General features: G+C 42.5%; 1 protein-coding gene across 7 annotated transcripts in view; it reads right to left on the bottom strand.

Moving 5' to 3' along the window:
• Positions 1-15,874, bottom strand: part of SHLD1 (shieldin complex subunit 1) — a 111,804-nt gene that overhangs the window by 34,283 nt on the left and 61,647 nt on the right. For 2 of the 7 annotated variants that reach the window (XM_070381252.1, XM_070381253.1), the window contains exons 3-4: positions 1,452-1,537; positions 1,239-1,328 (exon numbers count right to left, since the gene is read on the bottom strand). The exons of 4 other annotated variants lie outside the window; for them this stretch is intronic. In XM_070381252.1, the coding sequence (XP_070237353.1) occupies positions 1,287-1,328; positions 1,452-1,537 (128 nt within the window). In that variant the 3' untranslated portion in view covers positions 1,239-1,286. The remainder of the gene's footprint in view (positions 1-1,238; positions 1,329-1,451; positions 1,538-15,874) is intronic. One more of the 7 variants, XM_070381254.1, reaches the window with a different exon arrangement.

Raw genomic sequence — 15,874 nt, 5'->3', positions numbered from 1 at the left:
GAAGCTTGTGGCAGAAGGAGAGGACCATGGAAGGTCATGATGACGGAGAAGAGTCAGGGAGGTGGGATGCCAGACTGGCCATAGGCCACAGCACTTACGTGAGCCCTGCCATGTGCCAGGCATGATTCCACAGGCTCTAACAAAGCTCACTTAACTCTTAGAACTTCCTAATAAGGCATGCCAAACTAGTAAGTGGTGAAGCTCGAATTTAAATCCAGGCAAGTCTAGTGCCAGAGTCATGTTCTCAACCTCTGTGCTAGACTGACTGCTCTGCCTGGCAGAAAAGGACACTTCAGAATTCCAGACCCTGGAGAAGGCAAGACAATGGTGGTAAAAACTCTGAGGAAAGCCATCTGGGTAGACTGCTGAAGTAAGGCTACTGAAGAAAATCTTGTAACCCTATGCGAACTCTGCCTCAGTGACAATGTAGAATCCTGGGCAGAAATCCTAAAAAAATAAAAAATGACCATGTCCAAATAAATTAGTCAGTTGGAAATTCCCTGGTTGCCTAGTGGTTAGGATCCTGGGCTTTCACTGCCGAGGGCCTAGGTTCAATCCCTGGTTAGGGAACTGAGATCGTGCCAGCCTTGTGATGTGGCCATTAAAAAAAAAAAAACAGTTTTCTCATAAAACCATAATAATTTTATGTTCTTAAGAAACCTCACATTATCAAAACACATATCACATAGTTATTTCAATATGGAAAAAGGAGAATTATGGTTAGAGTTGATAAGATTAGATACTTTTTCCTGTAGGACCTTCAACAACTGAGAGTTTAGTTATATTTTGTTACCATCTGAAAAGAATAAATGACTTGATCAAACACCAACAGAGAACCAAAAGAGAAATCTGAAAAATAACCTGTGGCCAAGTTCACAACCAATGAAGGCAAAGAAAAGCCCTGCACACCAGCTGGCCTTGGGCCTCTCACACAGCGTGGCTGTGTGCCTTGTGCCCTGCGGGCAGCCGCTTCCTTCCTCCAGCCCAGGGGAGCTTCCAATAGCACTCACATCTCAACCCCTACTGGTCCAGAAAATGAAAACTATGATTTCAACACACTCAGATGAATAATAACCAGTTTGCAGAACAAACTTACACAGTAAGGAAAATATTAGTCAATGATGTTTGTTTAGGGCTTCCCAGGTTGCCCAGTGGTAAAGAATCCATCTACCAATGCAGGAGATGTGGGTTCAATCCCTGAGTCAGGAGATCCCCTGGAAAAGGGAATGGCAACTCACTTCAGTATTCTTGCCTGGGAAATCCCATAGACAGTGGAGCCTGGTGGGCTACAGTTTATGGAGTCGCAAGAGTCGGACACAACTCAGCGCCTAAAACAACAACAACAATTTGTTTGTTTCGAGTCTCCTGCAGCAGATGAGGTCATGAAATCAACCGTGCTCTGCGATGTGTAACAGGGCACATCCCATGACTTCTTTTAAATGGCATCTCACCATCTTAACTCTGCTGCTGCTGCTGCTGCTGCGTCGCTTCAGTCGATCCTTGCTCAAATAACTTCCACAGCAACCACTTTCCTTTCCTAAGAGAGAAAGAGAGGAAGAGAAAATACTCCCTAACCAGACTTTTCATATGCCCGGTGGGTGGCGACATAGTAAGGATGAGTGCAATAACAAGTTCTTAGAAACTTGTTGCAGTCTGCAGCCACACGATGGGGCCTGCAGCCACACGGTGGGTGTCAGACTATAGCTGCTGACTGCACTGATGGGCCTCTCCTTTATTCTGTTCTTCCTGAACATCCTCAGGTGGGGTTCCAGGCACAGGAAAGATGGGGCTGCAGAGAACAATCCGTTTCTGCGGTTGTTTCCTCTACATTAAGGCAGGTTGCCATGACTGTGTGTACACTCAACTTGCAAGAGGAGGCAGTTGGCACATGGCACTGGTTAATCAGGAATGTTCCATACATTCATATTAACAGGAGCCAGGAAAACCTACACTACTGTGAATATTTATCCTTTCAGGTTCAATCTGCTGATTTGTTTTAAAGAAGAACATCCTCTCTTTGGGGTATAATGGGAGATTCCATAAAGGACTTTGACAGGGATGTGCTTTAGTTGATTGTATTGCCAACTATTAAACCTTCCTATTTTCCTGATGCCTCAACACCCCCGAGCACAGACTGCAAGCACCTGCCAGGCAACCAGATGCAAGTGTGACAAGGCTGGTCCCTTCTTGCCCTCCCTTGACTGTGACCAAGTGACATTCAAACACACCAATAAAATCCCTTCACACCTTTCACTTGTGTGGGAACCGTACCTGACCCTTGGTGCTCATTCGTTCTCAGCCCCGGACCTGCTTGTTGAGTCTGCTCCCTGAGTGCTCCTCCCACATGGCCTCCTGCCCAGCCTGAGGGCCTCTCTCCTCTAGCACTGTGAGTATAATAAACCCTCTCATTTCATACGCATCTCAGAGTGTGGCTGTGTGGACATCATTCTTAAGACCCCACAAGGGCACTGACTCCCCATTTACAATATGCTAGCAATCAGGTGGTTTTGAAAAGGAAGATAAGGCCTCTGATGACCGCAGCAGTTGCGAAAACACACACTTCAATCCACACTGTAGTGGAGATTTCATCATTAAATTCTTCTATAGGTACATATTCCCTTAAAAATCTCAGTTTGGGAAAGAGATCTTTTTCTTAGGCTGGATATGGTCAATTTTGGAGAAGGCAATGGCAACCCACTCCAGTGTTCTTGCTTGGAAAATCCCATGGACAGAGGAGCCTGGTGGGCTGCAGTCCATAGGGTCCCTAAGAGTCGGACACGACTGAGTGACTTCACTTTCTCTTTTCACTTTCTCGCATTGGAGAAGGAAATGGCAACCCACTCCAGTGTTCTTGCCTTGAGAATCCCAGGGAGGGGGAGCCTGGTGGGCTGCCGTCTATGGGGTCACACAGAATCAGACACGACTGAAGAGACTTAGCAGCAGCATGGTCAATTTATGGAGAAGGAAATGGCAATCCACTCCAGTATGTTTGCCTGGAAAATCCCATGGACAGAGGAGCCTGGTGGGCTGCAGTCCATGGGGTCACAAAGAGCTGGGCACAACTGAGCGACTTACACACTTGGTCAATTTATATACCAATGTATATAATTTTAAATAAATCTGTTTCTTATGTTTCTGATCTATTTAAAAATATTGAATCCAGATCTCTTTTAATTTCTTTTCAATGACTGGTAATATTTCTCTTTCAGTTACCACTTGTTTTCAACTCACTTGATTCCCTAAGCCCTCTCCTTTTCCACGAAGAGGTTCATTTCACTTAAGCCATGATCATGGGTAAAATTCATGTCAAAATTCCAGTCCACTTTAAACTATATTTGACAGCCAGTGTGCAGAGCAGCACCTCCAGTTCTTTCGACTAAAGGGCAAAACTAGGCAGTAGATAGCTGTAGGCATTAGATTCTTGTGGTAACTTGGGCTGAATCTTGTAGATTCTACATTGCTACTGCTTCATTTAGGAAATGACACTTTAGATCAAGGAAAAAAGTAGACACACAGGTTAATAACTCATCCCAGATCTCTACTGCAGTGTTTAAAACATAGTTCTTCAATTATGGTAGAAGATGAATATTAATTCAATCATCACTTAACACAAATTTCTTGAGTAGCTGCTTTGTGTCAGGCATTAATTCTAGATACTGACAATTCAGCAGTGAATAAGAGAAATAAAGTGCTTACTCTCATGGAGCTTATGTACCCCCTGGTAAAACAGAAAATAAGTGAGCAGAGACTTTAACTGGAGACCGTGAAAAACCCCAGGAAGAAAGATAAAGCAGAGGAAGGGGATAGAGAACGATGTGGATGGGAAGGCCAGGATGGAGGGGGTGGGCCAAAAAGGCTCCTGGGAAAGTCATATTTGAGCAGAGATCTGCAGGAAATGAGGGAACAAAACATGTTCCAGTGGAAGAACATTGCAGGCTAAAGGACCTAAAAGTGCAAAATCTGAGAGGTGGGGATGAGCTTGTGTATGGTCAGAAGTGGGTAAGGAGGAGGGGATATACCCAGGCAGGGAGAGGCCAGATCACGTGGGGCCCAGAGGCCAATGGAAGATACTTGGATTACGTCCAAAGTGCACTGGAAGCGTTTCAGTAGGAGAGTTAAGTGGCAGAACTGACAGTTTAGGAACAGGTTGCTCTGGGTGCCAATGGAGAGTGAATTAAGGAGGGCAAGAAAGGGACTGGAGATTAGTTAGGAAGCTACTGCAGAGTCAGTGTAAGATGGCGGCTTGCATGGGTGGAGTGATGGAGGTGGAGAGACGCTGCCATACTTGGAACATATTTGGGAGATAGAGCCTGTGGGACAGCTTGTATTGGACACAGAGGATAGGTTTGAGGACTGAGGAACTGGGTAAAGAGAAGACAATTAGGTGAGAGGTTGAGCTGTTTGTTCATCTGTTTGAAGGGGATCAAGAGTTCTATTTGAACCGAAGTTTGAGGTGCTTATTAGATGCCCATCTAGAGCTATGGAGTAGGTAGGTGAGTGTACGTGTCTGGGGCTCAGGGAAAGCTGGCACCGTAGGAGTTAAAAGACATCATCATGGGATGAGGCAGATGGTGAAGGGGAGAGGCCTGAAGTCTGAGCCTGGGATGCTCCAGGGGTTAGAAGCAGTAAGAAGAGCCAGAACCAACAAAAGAAGCTGAGAAAGAGCAGCCAATGAGAGGGGAGAAGCAGCAAGAGGAAGGGGTGTCCCAGAAGCCAAGTGAAGAACAGATGTCCAGGAAAGGGATGACCAGCTGCATCAACCGTGCTGTTTGGTTAAACACGATGAGGACTGAGAACGGACCCCAGGATTTGAGAGTTAAAAGACACCACAAGTCCACAAGAAGAGCAGAGGTATGGTGTGTGGAGGTAGGGGAGGGGAGGCCTGGTGGGGAGGTGAGGCAAAAGCCCAACTGCATGGGTTGAAGAGAAATTAGGAAGAATTAAGAGAGTGGGTCAGACAAGCTAGACTCCTCTTTCATAGCCCTTTGCTACAAAGACGAGCAGAGAAATGGGGGCAGTAGTTGAGGGCAATAAGGAGTCAAATTAAAGATGAGAGATTTTATACTGCGAAGAATGAACCAGTCAAGAGGGGGAAATCAAAAATGCAGGAGAGAAGAGATAACTGGAGGTGTGATGCCCGTGAGCAGGAGAGAGAAGATGGGAATTGCACATGAGTGGAAGGAATAGCCTTAAATAGGAACACAGACAATTAGTCACTGTAGCAGACTGGGGCATCTGGGGACACAGGCAGGTGGTAGGCAATGAGAAAGTTCTTTTTCTTTTCAAATTTTATCAGTCAAATGAGAAGTAAGAAGCAAGGCTGCCTTATGACTCATGGGGGTAATCCTTAATAGAGGCCTAAACGAACCTGCTTCCTTTAGACCCAGGCAAACAAGCGCCTCAGGATGGACTAATGAGGGCACCAAAGCCCACAGGGCAGCCCAGCTCTCCAGGCGAGAACTGCCGAACCCAATGCTTTCTCTTTGTTTCTTTCTCTCAGTCTTTTTGTTTTAGCTTTTGTGATTGACTCCCATTGTAGAGTTTGTAAACTGAGCTACAATAAGTTTCAGCAAAACAATATAATGTATAACATTAAATTAATGCTGTTAATTTTTTAATTTTGTTGTTTATTGTTTTGGCTTCATACTTGTATAAGCACAATAAGCCTGAATTTTTTTTTTTAATGTTAAGCATTCTCACTACACACACGAAACTTAAATTAACTCTGTGAGGTAGTGAATCTGTTATTTTCATCTTGGTAATCATTTCACAGTGTATATCAAATCATTACACTGTACACTTTAAATATATATAATTATATTACTGTCATTTATTCCACAATAAAGTTGTAAAAAAAAAAAAAGCTACGTCTTTTTTTAAGGAGAGGAAACAGCTGGGAGAACCTAACTTAGCAGCCAGAAGAGGGCATAAGAATGCAAATCTCTGAGGAATCAAAACCAGGCAGAGAAAAGCCCCTAATCCTTCAGCTACACTTTAAAAATTTAGAAGTCTGTGATCCATTTGCGCTCAGTTTCACTAGTGAACCCCTCTTACTTATTGAGGGAAATACCAATGTTCCAATAAGGAAAGTAGGTAAGGACATTTACAAAACAATTTATAGGTGAAAAATGGGAAATGCCAATTCAGACCAAAATAAATGTTGCATTTCACCAGTAGAGGTAGAAAGTAGACTGGTGGTTGCCGTGGCGGAGAGAGGGCGGGGGGCAGGAGGCGGGGGTCGGGGTAAGGGAAATAGGGAGTTAGTGTTTAATGGGTAGAGTTTCAGTTTGGGAAGAAGAAAAAGTTCTGGATTTGGATGGTGGTGATGACACATATTGCCACTTAACTGTGTATTTTATTAATAAAAAATGGTTAATATGGAAAATTTTTTATGTGTATTTTACCACACATGAAAAAATACTGCATTTCACTGGCAAAGAAATCCAAATTAAAACAATGAGACAGAAGTTTGTACCCGTACTCTAGCCGCAGTGGGCACGGATGGCTGTGGAAGAGGTGGATGTCACCCAGGACACAGGGAGACCAGCCTCCTCGCAGCTTGCTGGGTGGAGGGAAAACAATGTCATCTTCCCAGAGGCCTATGAGACTCAAATGCTTTGACACTATGCCTGTCAAGAGCCTATTCTAAAGGAAGCATCAGTACCCAGACTGAGAATATGAAACCAAGTGCATACATATGCATTCACTGTATGCTGGAAGGCCAGAAGGGTGCCACCAAGGGATGACAACCAGGGGAGTATCTGGGAGACAGAAAGCACAGTGGGCAAGACAGCATAGAACTCAAGGGTGCCAGGCACCCATACCCGTCCAGCTGAAAGAAAATAGCACGCAAAAAGTGAGCTTTCGAGCAGAAATCGGAAATGATCCTGCAATCGGATGCAGGAGGAACTGGAAGCAGAAAGTGTGGGGCAGGGAGAAGGAGGCGGTCTCTCTGGATATTATAAAGGGATCAGGACAGTTGACCCAGCTTTTTCACGCTCCTCTTTCACCCTCATCAACAGGCTCTTTAGTTCCTCTTCACTTCCTGTCCTTACAGTGGTGTCACTTGCATATCTGAGGCTGTAGATACTTCTCCCAGCAATCTTGATTCCAGCTTGGGATTTATCCAGCCTGGCATTTCACATGATATACTCTGTATATAAGTTAAACAAGAAAGATGACAATATACATTCCTGTGCTCCTTTTCCAAATTAGAACCAGTTAGCTTGAAATTCAACATTAAAAAAATGAAGATCATGGCATCCAGTCTCACTCAGTTCAGTTCAGTTGCTCAGTCGTGTCCAACTCTCTACAACACCATGGACTGCAGCACACCAGGCTTCCCTGTCCATCACCAACTCCTGGAACTTACTCACACTCATGTCCATCGAGTCAGTGATGCCATCAACCATCTCATCCTCTGTCGTCCCCTTCTCCTCCTGCCTTCAATCTTTCCAAGCATCAGGGTCTTTTCTAATGAGTCAGTTCTGCACATCAGGTGGCCAAAGTATTAGAGTTTCAGGTTCAACATCAGTCCTTCCAATGAATGTTCAGGACTGATTTCCTTTAGAATAGACTGGTTGGATCTCCTTGCAGTTCAAGGGACTCTCAAGAGTCTTCTCCAACACCACAGTTCAAAAGCATCAACTCTTCGGTGCTCAGCTTTCTTTATGATCCAACTCACATTCATACATGACTACTGGAAAAACCACAGCTTTGACTAGACGGACCTTTGTTGGCAAAGTAATATCTCAGCTTTTTAATATGCTGTCAAGGTTGATCATAGCTTTTCTTCCAAGGAGCAAGCATCTTTTAATTTCATGGCTGCAGTCACTATCTGCAGTGATTTTGGAGCCCAAAAAAATAAAGTCTGTCACTGTTTCCTTTCCTTGTTTCCCCATCTATTTCCCATGAAGTGACTGGACCAGATGCCATGATCTTTTTTGAATGTTGAGTTTTAAGCCAACTTTTCCACTCTCTCTTTCACTTTCATCAAGAGGTTCTTTAGTTCTTCACTTTCTGCCATAAGGGTGGTGTCATCTGCATATCTGAGATTATTGATATTTCTCCTGGCAATCTTGATTCCAGCTTGTGCTTCATCCAGCCTGGCATTTTGCATGATTGTACTCCACATGTAAGTTAAATAAGCAGGGTGACAATATGCAGCCTTGATGTACTCCTTTCCCGATTTGGAACCAGTCTGTTGTTCCATGTTCAGTTCTGTTGCTTCTTGACCTACATATAGATTTCTTATGAGGCAGATCAGGTGGTCTGGTATTTCCACCTCTTTAAGAATTTTGCACAGCTTCTTGTGATCCACACAGTCAAAGGCTTTGGTAGTCAATAAAGCAGAAGAAGATGTGCTTCTGGAACTCTCTTGCTTTTTCAGTGATCCAAAGGATGTTGGCAATTTGATCTCTGGTTCCTCTGCTTTTTCTAAATCCAGCTTGAACATCTGGAAGTTCACGGTTCACAAACTTTTGAAGCCTGGCTTGGAGAGTTTTGAGCATTACTTTGCTAGCATGTGAGATGAGTGCAATTCTGCAGTAGTTTGAACATCCTTTGACATTGCCTTTCTTTAGGATTGGAATACAAACTGACCTTTTCCAGTCCTGTGGCCACTGTTGAGTTTTCCAAATTTGCTGGCATATTGAGTGCAGTACTTTAACAGCATCATCTTTTAGGATCCAGTCCCATCACTTCATGGCAAGCAGATGGGGAAAAAGTGGAAATTGTGACAGATTTTATTTTCTTGGGCTCTAAAATCACTGGATGGTGACTGCAGCCATGAAATTAAGACACTTGCTCCTTGGAAGAAAAGCTATGACAAACCTAGACAGCATATTAAAAAGCAGAGACATAATTTTGCTGGGAAAGGTCCTTATGGTCAAGGATATTGTTTTTCCAGTAGTCATGTATGGTATGTAAATGTTGGACCATAAAGAAGGCTGAGCGCCAAAGAATTGATGCTTTCAAATTGTGGTGCTAGAGAAGACTCTTGAGACATGGACAGCAAGAAGATTAAACCAGCCAAACCTAAAGGAAATCAATCCTGAATATTCATTAGGACTGATGCTGAAGTTGAAGCTTCAATGCTTTGGCCACCTGATGGAAAGAGCCGACTCATTGGAAAAGACACTGATGCTAGGAAGATTGAGGGCAGGCGGAGAAGGGGGCGACAGAGGATGAAATGGTTAGATAGCATCAGTGACTCAATGACATGAATTTGAGCAAACTCCAGGAGATAGTGCAGGACAGAGGAGCCTGGTGTGCTGCAGTCCATGGGGTCACAGAGTCAGACATGACTTGGTGACTGAACAACAACAATGATGATAACAGCTGACCCAGTTCTACCCCGACACACACCATAAATATGTTCCTTCTCAGAGCTGCCATCTCTGATGTGTGTCAGAGGATGTAACACAAAACACATGGGACACTGATGTGCTCAATGGCATTATCTGTAAGAGCAAAAATATTACTGATAGCTGGCAAAGTTAGCTAATAAATTACAGCATATCTCTATCATTCAAAGTTTTTCAGCGATTAAAAATTTATTTTTGAATTTAAATGATATCAGAAAAGGCTCATGTCTAAAGGAAATAGACATCTGCAAAAATTGAATCGGGTCTGTGGAATAATCCACAGTGAAGCTCTGTATAAATGTTGATTTCTCTGATTCTGATAACTGTACTGTAGTTATATATGAGAATGTCCCTTTTTTAGGAAATATACACTGTACTACTGTATTTATGAGTGAAGGAGCATCATGTCTACACTTACTCTCTGTTAACGTTCTGTTATGATTAACAGAAAAAATAATATACAGAGAGAATGATGAAGCAAATATGGTAAGAATATTCTCAGTGGGAGAATATGAATGGAAGGTATAATTTTTTCAAAAAGCAAATAACCCAGTTAAAAAAAAATCCAATGATAAGGACAGATAATCCACAGGAGAATAAAATGTCTAAGAGAATTAAATAGAGTGATGCTCAAACCTTACTAGTAATCAGAGAAAAGCAAATTAGAACAATGAATTCTTGTTTTTCAGCCATGTCAGCAAGGATGTGGGAACACAGTCACTCTCAGACATTTCTGATACCGTTGTTTGGAGTGTTAGCAGCACTTATGTAACAAATTTGGAAAGGCGTGTGCCTTTTGATGCAGTAATTCTACCTTCTAGGCACAGAATGAAAAAAAGCTGCATGCAAAATTATACATAGAGCATGACTTTTATTTGGTTAAAAAGAAAAAAAAAGCTATAAGTAAATCACAAAAATGGTAACAATGATTAAGGATTATCTCCAGGTTTTAAAAAGAAGAGGGGTTTCTTCTCAGTATTGCTTTTTAAAAAATACATGAAATACTCAAGCAAGCAGGAAACATACAAAAACAAAAATAGCAAACCTTCATGTACCCAGGAACCAGAGTTAAGTGATGTGAACAGTTATAAGAAAGTAAGTCATTAGATGTGCTTGAAGACCATCCCAACTTCTTCCCACCCTTTTCATCCTAGAGTTTCTTCTAAGCATTCTTCTCTAAGTTTGTCTGTATTTTACAATGTTAACTTATTACCCTTATAACAAGAACAACCCTTCTGAAAAGCAGCATTGAATGGAAACAGAGAGAATGATGAAGCAAATGTGGTAAGAATATTCTCAGTGGGAAAATATGGATGGAGGGTATAATTTTTTTGAAAAGCAAATAAGCACATCATTTGCACACTTCTCAGAATGTCTGGGGGACTCTGGTGATTCCCTCTGACTATCTGTTACTGGAGAAACCAGGGTACTGTCACGTACCTCCACTTGCATGCCATAAGACTGGCTACTTATAAGTCTCTGAGTGGAAATAAAATGCCACTTAGAAACCAGTAGCTTTCACATTTGAATGCCCAGTAACTCTTCAGTGGTCAATACCTGCTGAAGCAGCAGTTGCAACGTGACTGAACTAAAAGGAAGGCAGGTGCTGATAAATTTTTCTTCTAGCCCAACCACTTTGTAATTTAAGGAATTTAAATTCTAGAGCAAGCATGTGACTTGGTCAATACCAGACCTGGATCTCATAAGGAGGAGACTAAAGGAAGGGCTTTACCAGCAGCCTAACACTGGATCCTTCTTTCCCTTTGTGGAAAATGAGGGCTAAAAGGCACCATGGCTTTGATGTGTTCCCAGGATGTTCCACTGACTACAGGTTCCCTCCTCAGATTCCCCAGACCTGGAGCCTGATCAGTGTCCCCTTCAGTGGACAGACAAGAGGGGGTTTTTCCCTTGTACTGGGTCCCTGGTCTTGCCCAGGTTGAGATTGTTCATCCAATCCCAAGTCTGTGAGTGATCAATCCGTGCCTCTCAAGTGTCAGCTCTTTCGCCTGATGGATGATAGGAAACTACAGAATTGGCCTCAAGGCTGGGATTTAGGGACACACACATGCACATTTACAACCTCTCAGATCTGGATTTTCACTCTGTGTCTCTCAAGAAGATGAGCAACAGAAGCAGTATATATCAACTCACCTGGCCCAACATGATGGACTTTTAAATGAAATTTTGCCTGATCAACAGCCGACATGGTAGCCAAGCCTCCAAGATGACCCCTAAACGTCTCCATCTCCTGGAGTTCATGAAATTCTGGAATAGCCTCCTGCCACGCTGTAGCAGGGTAGGCTTGTGCGACACATAGAATATGGTAGAAGTGACAGTCTGTTGCTTACAAGATTAGATTATGAAAGGTACTATGGCTTCTGTTTTGAGCACACTCCACCTCTCTCTCTCTCTCAACTCACTTGGGGAGAAGCCACCTGCCATGTCTTGAGGACACTCAGCAGCCCTGTGGAAGGGCCTGGAGAACAGAAAACTCCAGCCAGGAGTCACATGAGTGAATCTTCTTGGAAGCAGATCCTCTAGCGCCAGTCAAGGCTTGACTGCAACCTCATGAGACCCCTTAAGCCAGAAACCCCTAGCTAAGCCACTCCCAGATTTTTGACCCCCAGAAACTGTGAGATAATAAATGTTTGTTGTTTTAAGCTGTGGAATATTGGGGGTAATTTTTTATCACTCCCAAACTGAGTGATAACTCAGGTAACTGAGGTAACTGAACTCACTCTCCCTCAATACTCAGTATGCTACAATGAAGTTTTTACCAAGCTATGTTTTAGAGTTTAAAAAAATGTTGGTCGCATGCAGACACAGAGAAAGGAGTTAGGGACAGAACAGTGGGGACGGAGTTGGGGGTATAAATTGAGAGAGTAGCGCTGACATATACACTACCATACGTAAAGTAGATAACCAGTGGGAATCTGCTATATAACACAGGGAGCTCAGGTCAGTGCTGTGTGATGACCTAGAGGGATGGGATGCGGGAAAAATGGAAGCAAGCCACAAGAGGGCAAGGATATATGTATACTTATAGCTGATTCATGTTGCTGTACAGTAGAAACTAACATGATATTGTAAAGCAATTAAAATTTTAAAAAATATATTGGTCACAGACTTCCACATAATTTTAAAGCCCTTTATTTAACTTATCTATAACTGATGGACCCATAATTTCTTATTTTCTCGGTTGACTACACTCTGATGGTAAAAGATGATCCAAAGGATTACAGATTGCTGCCATACCCAAGCAAACTGTGCCTTTCAAAGTAGGATGGGGAAACACTATTTTATGAGGCTTTCAGGGTGCTGCCTCCCAGCAGGCTCTCCCTGAGCAGGCTGCAGAAATCTTCTGTGTGGCTCTCAGACAGCTTGATTTGGGACAATATATCAGGCTCTTAGGGATGGCCTGGCTGGCTTTGTCATCCCAGTCTCTTTCTTCAGAACACTGTAAATCAAAGGCCCTGGCTAAAGCTTATACATCAAACTCGGAGATGAAAAGAAGACAAGACCAAAGGAGACATACATAAAACCTTCCCTGTGAGACAGCATAACAGAAGGCTAAGAGATCATTTAACATCAGCCTAAAGTAACATGTTCCCATCTTTATTTTATGAACTTTACTTGCACTTCCACAACTGTTCCTTTTTAAACCTACCTATGACAAACAATTCTGAGTTTACTGGTAAAAATATTATGGTGGGAAAATGTCTTCTAATCTGGACGTTTCAGAAATGGATTCCATGGGTTTTCTATCACTAAAGGGTAAATTCCAAGACAGGAAAGACTGTTTCTAGCTCACAATTCCTCCCTAGGAGCTAGCACAGAGCTTGTTCAATGAATAGTTGGTGAATAAATATACTGAATTTACTTTCCATCTCTGAAGGTCTATAGTCAAAAGGTATCAGCTGAGTGCCTATGGACAGCATGGTGCCCTTGCATTGCTCCTTAGCCGTGAGGGCCACAAAAGTTAACAAGGCCTAGACCTGAAACTGAAAAAGACTATCAGGCCCCCATGTGTGTCCACTGGAATCCAGTAGCTCTTTAGGCATAAAAACAAATGTGTGACTTTCTTAGCAAATTAACTGCTGTTTTAAATATTCTATAGAGTTCTGATGGTGCCTAAAATCAATAAACATTCATCAATAAATACCACATTATATGTGGTGAAGACAAAGCAGTTACAAAGGTGAGCATTACAGTGAAAAACCAAAGTTTGAGATTGAAAATAATGGATAACGGTAAGTATACAGATGATTTTTGTCCTTCTAATGTTCTGTATTTTCAAAGTCTCCTACAATTAGCATGTGTTGGTTTTAAAAATAAGAAGAAAATAAATGGTATTCCTGCAGGGGCAGAATCAGGTGAAAGGGGAAAAAATACTAGGAAAGTCAACAAAAATGAGTCAGGGAAAGGTACCCTCTGCTGGTGAACCATAACGATGACTAGCACGAACTTCGGAGTCTGCTGTGCCCTGTTCAAATCTCAGCATTGCTGCAATATTGTTATGGGCAGGTAATTTTGCCTTTGAGCCTCAGTTTCCTCATCTATAATATAGGAGTAATAGTGTCTTCTTTAGGTAGAGAATGAAGATTAAATGAGATAATATGTTGAAGCATCTCAGGTCAGCAGCTATTATTTCTATATTGTTACGGGTGACAGTGAGTGACATCTTACACAACTCTTGGGGTTACTATAGCAGCCCCAACTTTCTCTTCTGATACACAGATATAGAGCTCTTCCTACCCCATTCTTCTACCACTTTCTTTTTTTATTCTGTTTTCTCTTCTCTCCACTGCTTTTGTCTCTGCCAACTGGAACCAGTAATACTCACTGGTGTGCCACTACCAACACTCACTGGTATGCTTAGGTCCACAGGCGGGATCTAGTCTAGTAAGTCAGGGCAAGGTCATATGATCCAGGGTTCCTGCCATCCTACCAATTCAGTATGTGATCTCAAGCTTCTTAATCACTCTTGGCAACTCTGTATCATCTAACCTATAAAGTGGGGACAAGATCTCTGCCTTTACTTAATATGGAAAAATAGTAGAGAAAAAAATCTAAATAACCTCTCACAAAACTTCATGGCAAATAGATGGGGAAAAAGTGGAAACAGTGACAGACTTTATTTTCTTAGGCTCTGAAATCACGGCAGGCAGTAACTGAAGCCATGAAATTAAAAGACTCTTGCTCCTTCGAAGAAAAGCTAGACAAACCTAGACAGCATACTAAAATGCAGAGACATCACTTTGCTGACAAAGGTCCGTATAGTCAAAGCTATGGTTTTTCCAGTAGTCATGTACTGTACTCACATGTACAGATGTGAGAGTTGGATATAAAAACGGCTGAGTGCCAAAGAACTGATGCTCTCAAATTGGTGCTGGAGAAGACTCCTGCGAGTCCCTTGGACTGCAAGGATATCAAACCAGTCAATCCAAAAGAAAATCATCCCTGAATATTCACTGGAAGGACAGATGCTGAAGCTGAAGCTTCAATACTTTGGCCACCTTATGCAAAGAGCCAACTCACTGGAAAAGACCCTGATTCTGGGAATGATTGAGGGCAGGAGGAGAAGGGGACAACAGAGGATGCAATGGTTGGATGGCATCATTGACTCAATGGACATGAGTTTGAGTCAACTCTAGGAGATAGTGAAGGATGGGGTTGCAAAGAGTCAGACAAGACTGAGCAACTGAACAAAAAAAACCTCTGGCAATGATACACTATCTGGTACCAGACTTGCCCTTCTGCTGTAAATAACCAGAAAATAGGACAAAATGTATGGAACAACTCTTTTCAAATACTGGACACAAGTGGTATAGGATCCCTGAGAAAAGGAAAACAAAACAAGATGCGCTAGGACTGCCTCAGTTTCCTACCTGGAGGCATTTTCTGGATCACAGTGCAGGAGTGGGATCTAAGCAGAGCCCACTAAGGAGACAGATACGAGTATAAAGTACTTGGAATTTGTGAAGCTAAGTCCTAGAGAGGAGGGAGCTACACAGGGAAAGAGCTCCAGAGACTGGAACAGGTATTCTTTTTGCATCTTTTACTGAACACATGATCTTGATTCATTTTGAAGGCAAACCATTTGACATCACAGTAATTCACAATTTTTGTCCCAACCACTAATGCTGAAGAAGCTGAAGAGTCGAACAGTTCTATGAAGACCTATAAGACCTTGTAGAACTAACAAACAAACAAAAGATGTTCTTTTCATCATAGGGGACTGGAATGCAAAAAGTAGGAAGTCAAGAGATACCTGGAGTAACAGGCAAGTTTGGCCTTGGAGTACAAAATGAGGCAGGGCAAAGGATAACAGAGTTTTGTCAAGAGAATACACTGGTCATAGCAAAAACCCACTTCCAACAACACAAGAGACGATGCTACACATGGACATCACAAGGTCAATACTGAAATTCGATTGATTATATTCTTTGTACCCAAAGATGGAGAAGTTCTATACAGTCAGAAAAACAAGACTGGGAGCTGACTGTGGC

The sequence above is a fragment of the Bos mutus genome, chromosome 13, assembly GCF_027580195.1.
Source record: "Bos mutus isolate GX-2022 chromosome 13, NWIPB_WYAK_1.1, whole genome shotgun sequence".
NCBI classification, from domain to species: domain Eukaryota; kingdom Metazoa; phylum Chordata; class Mammalia; order Artiodactyla; family Bovidae; genus Bos; species Bos mutus.
The sequence above is the reverse complement of the archived record's forward strand: the minus strand, read 5'-3'. Positions and strand labels throughout refer to the sequence as shown.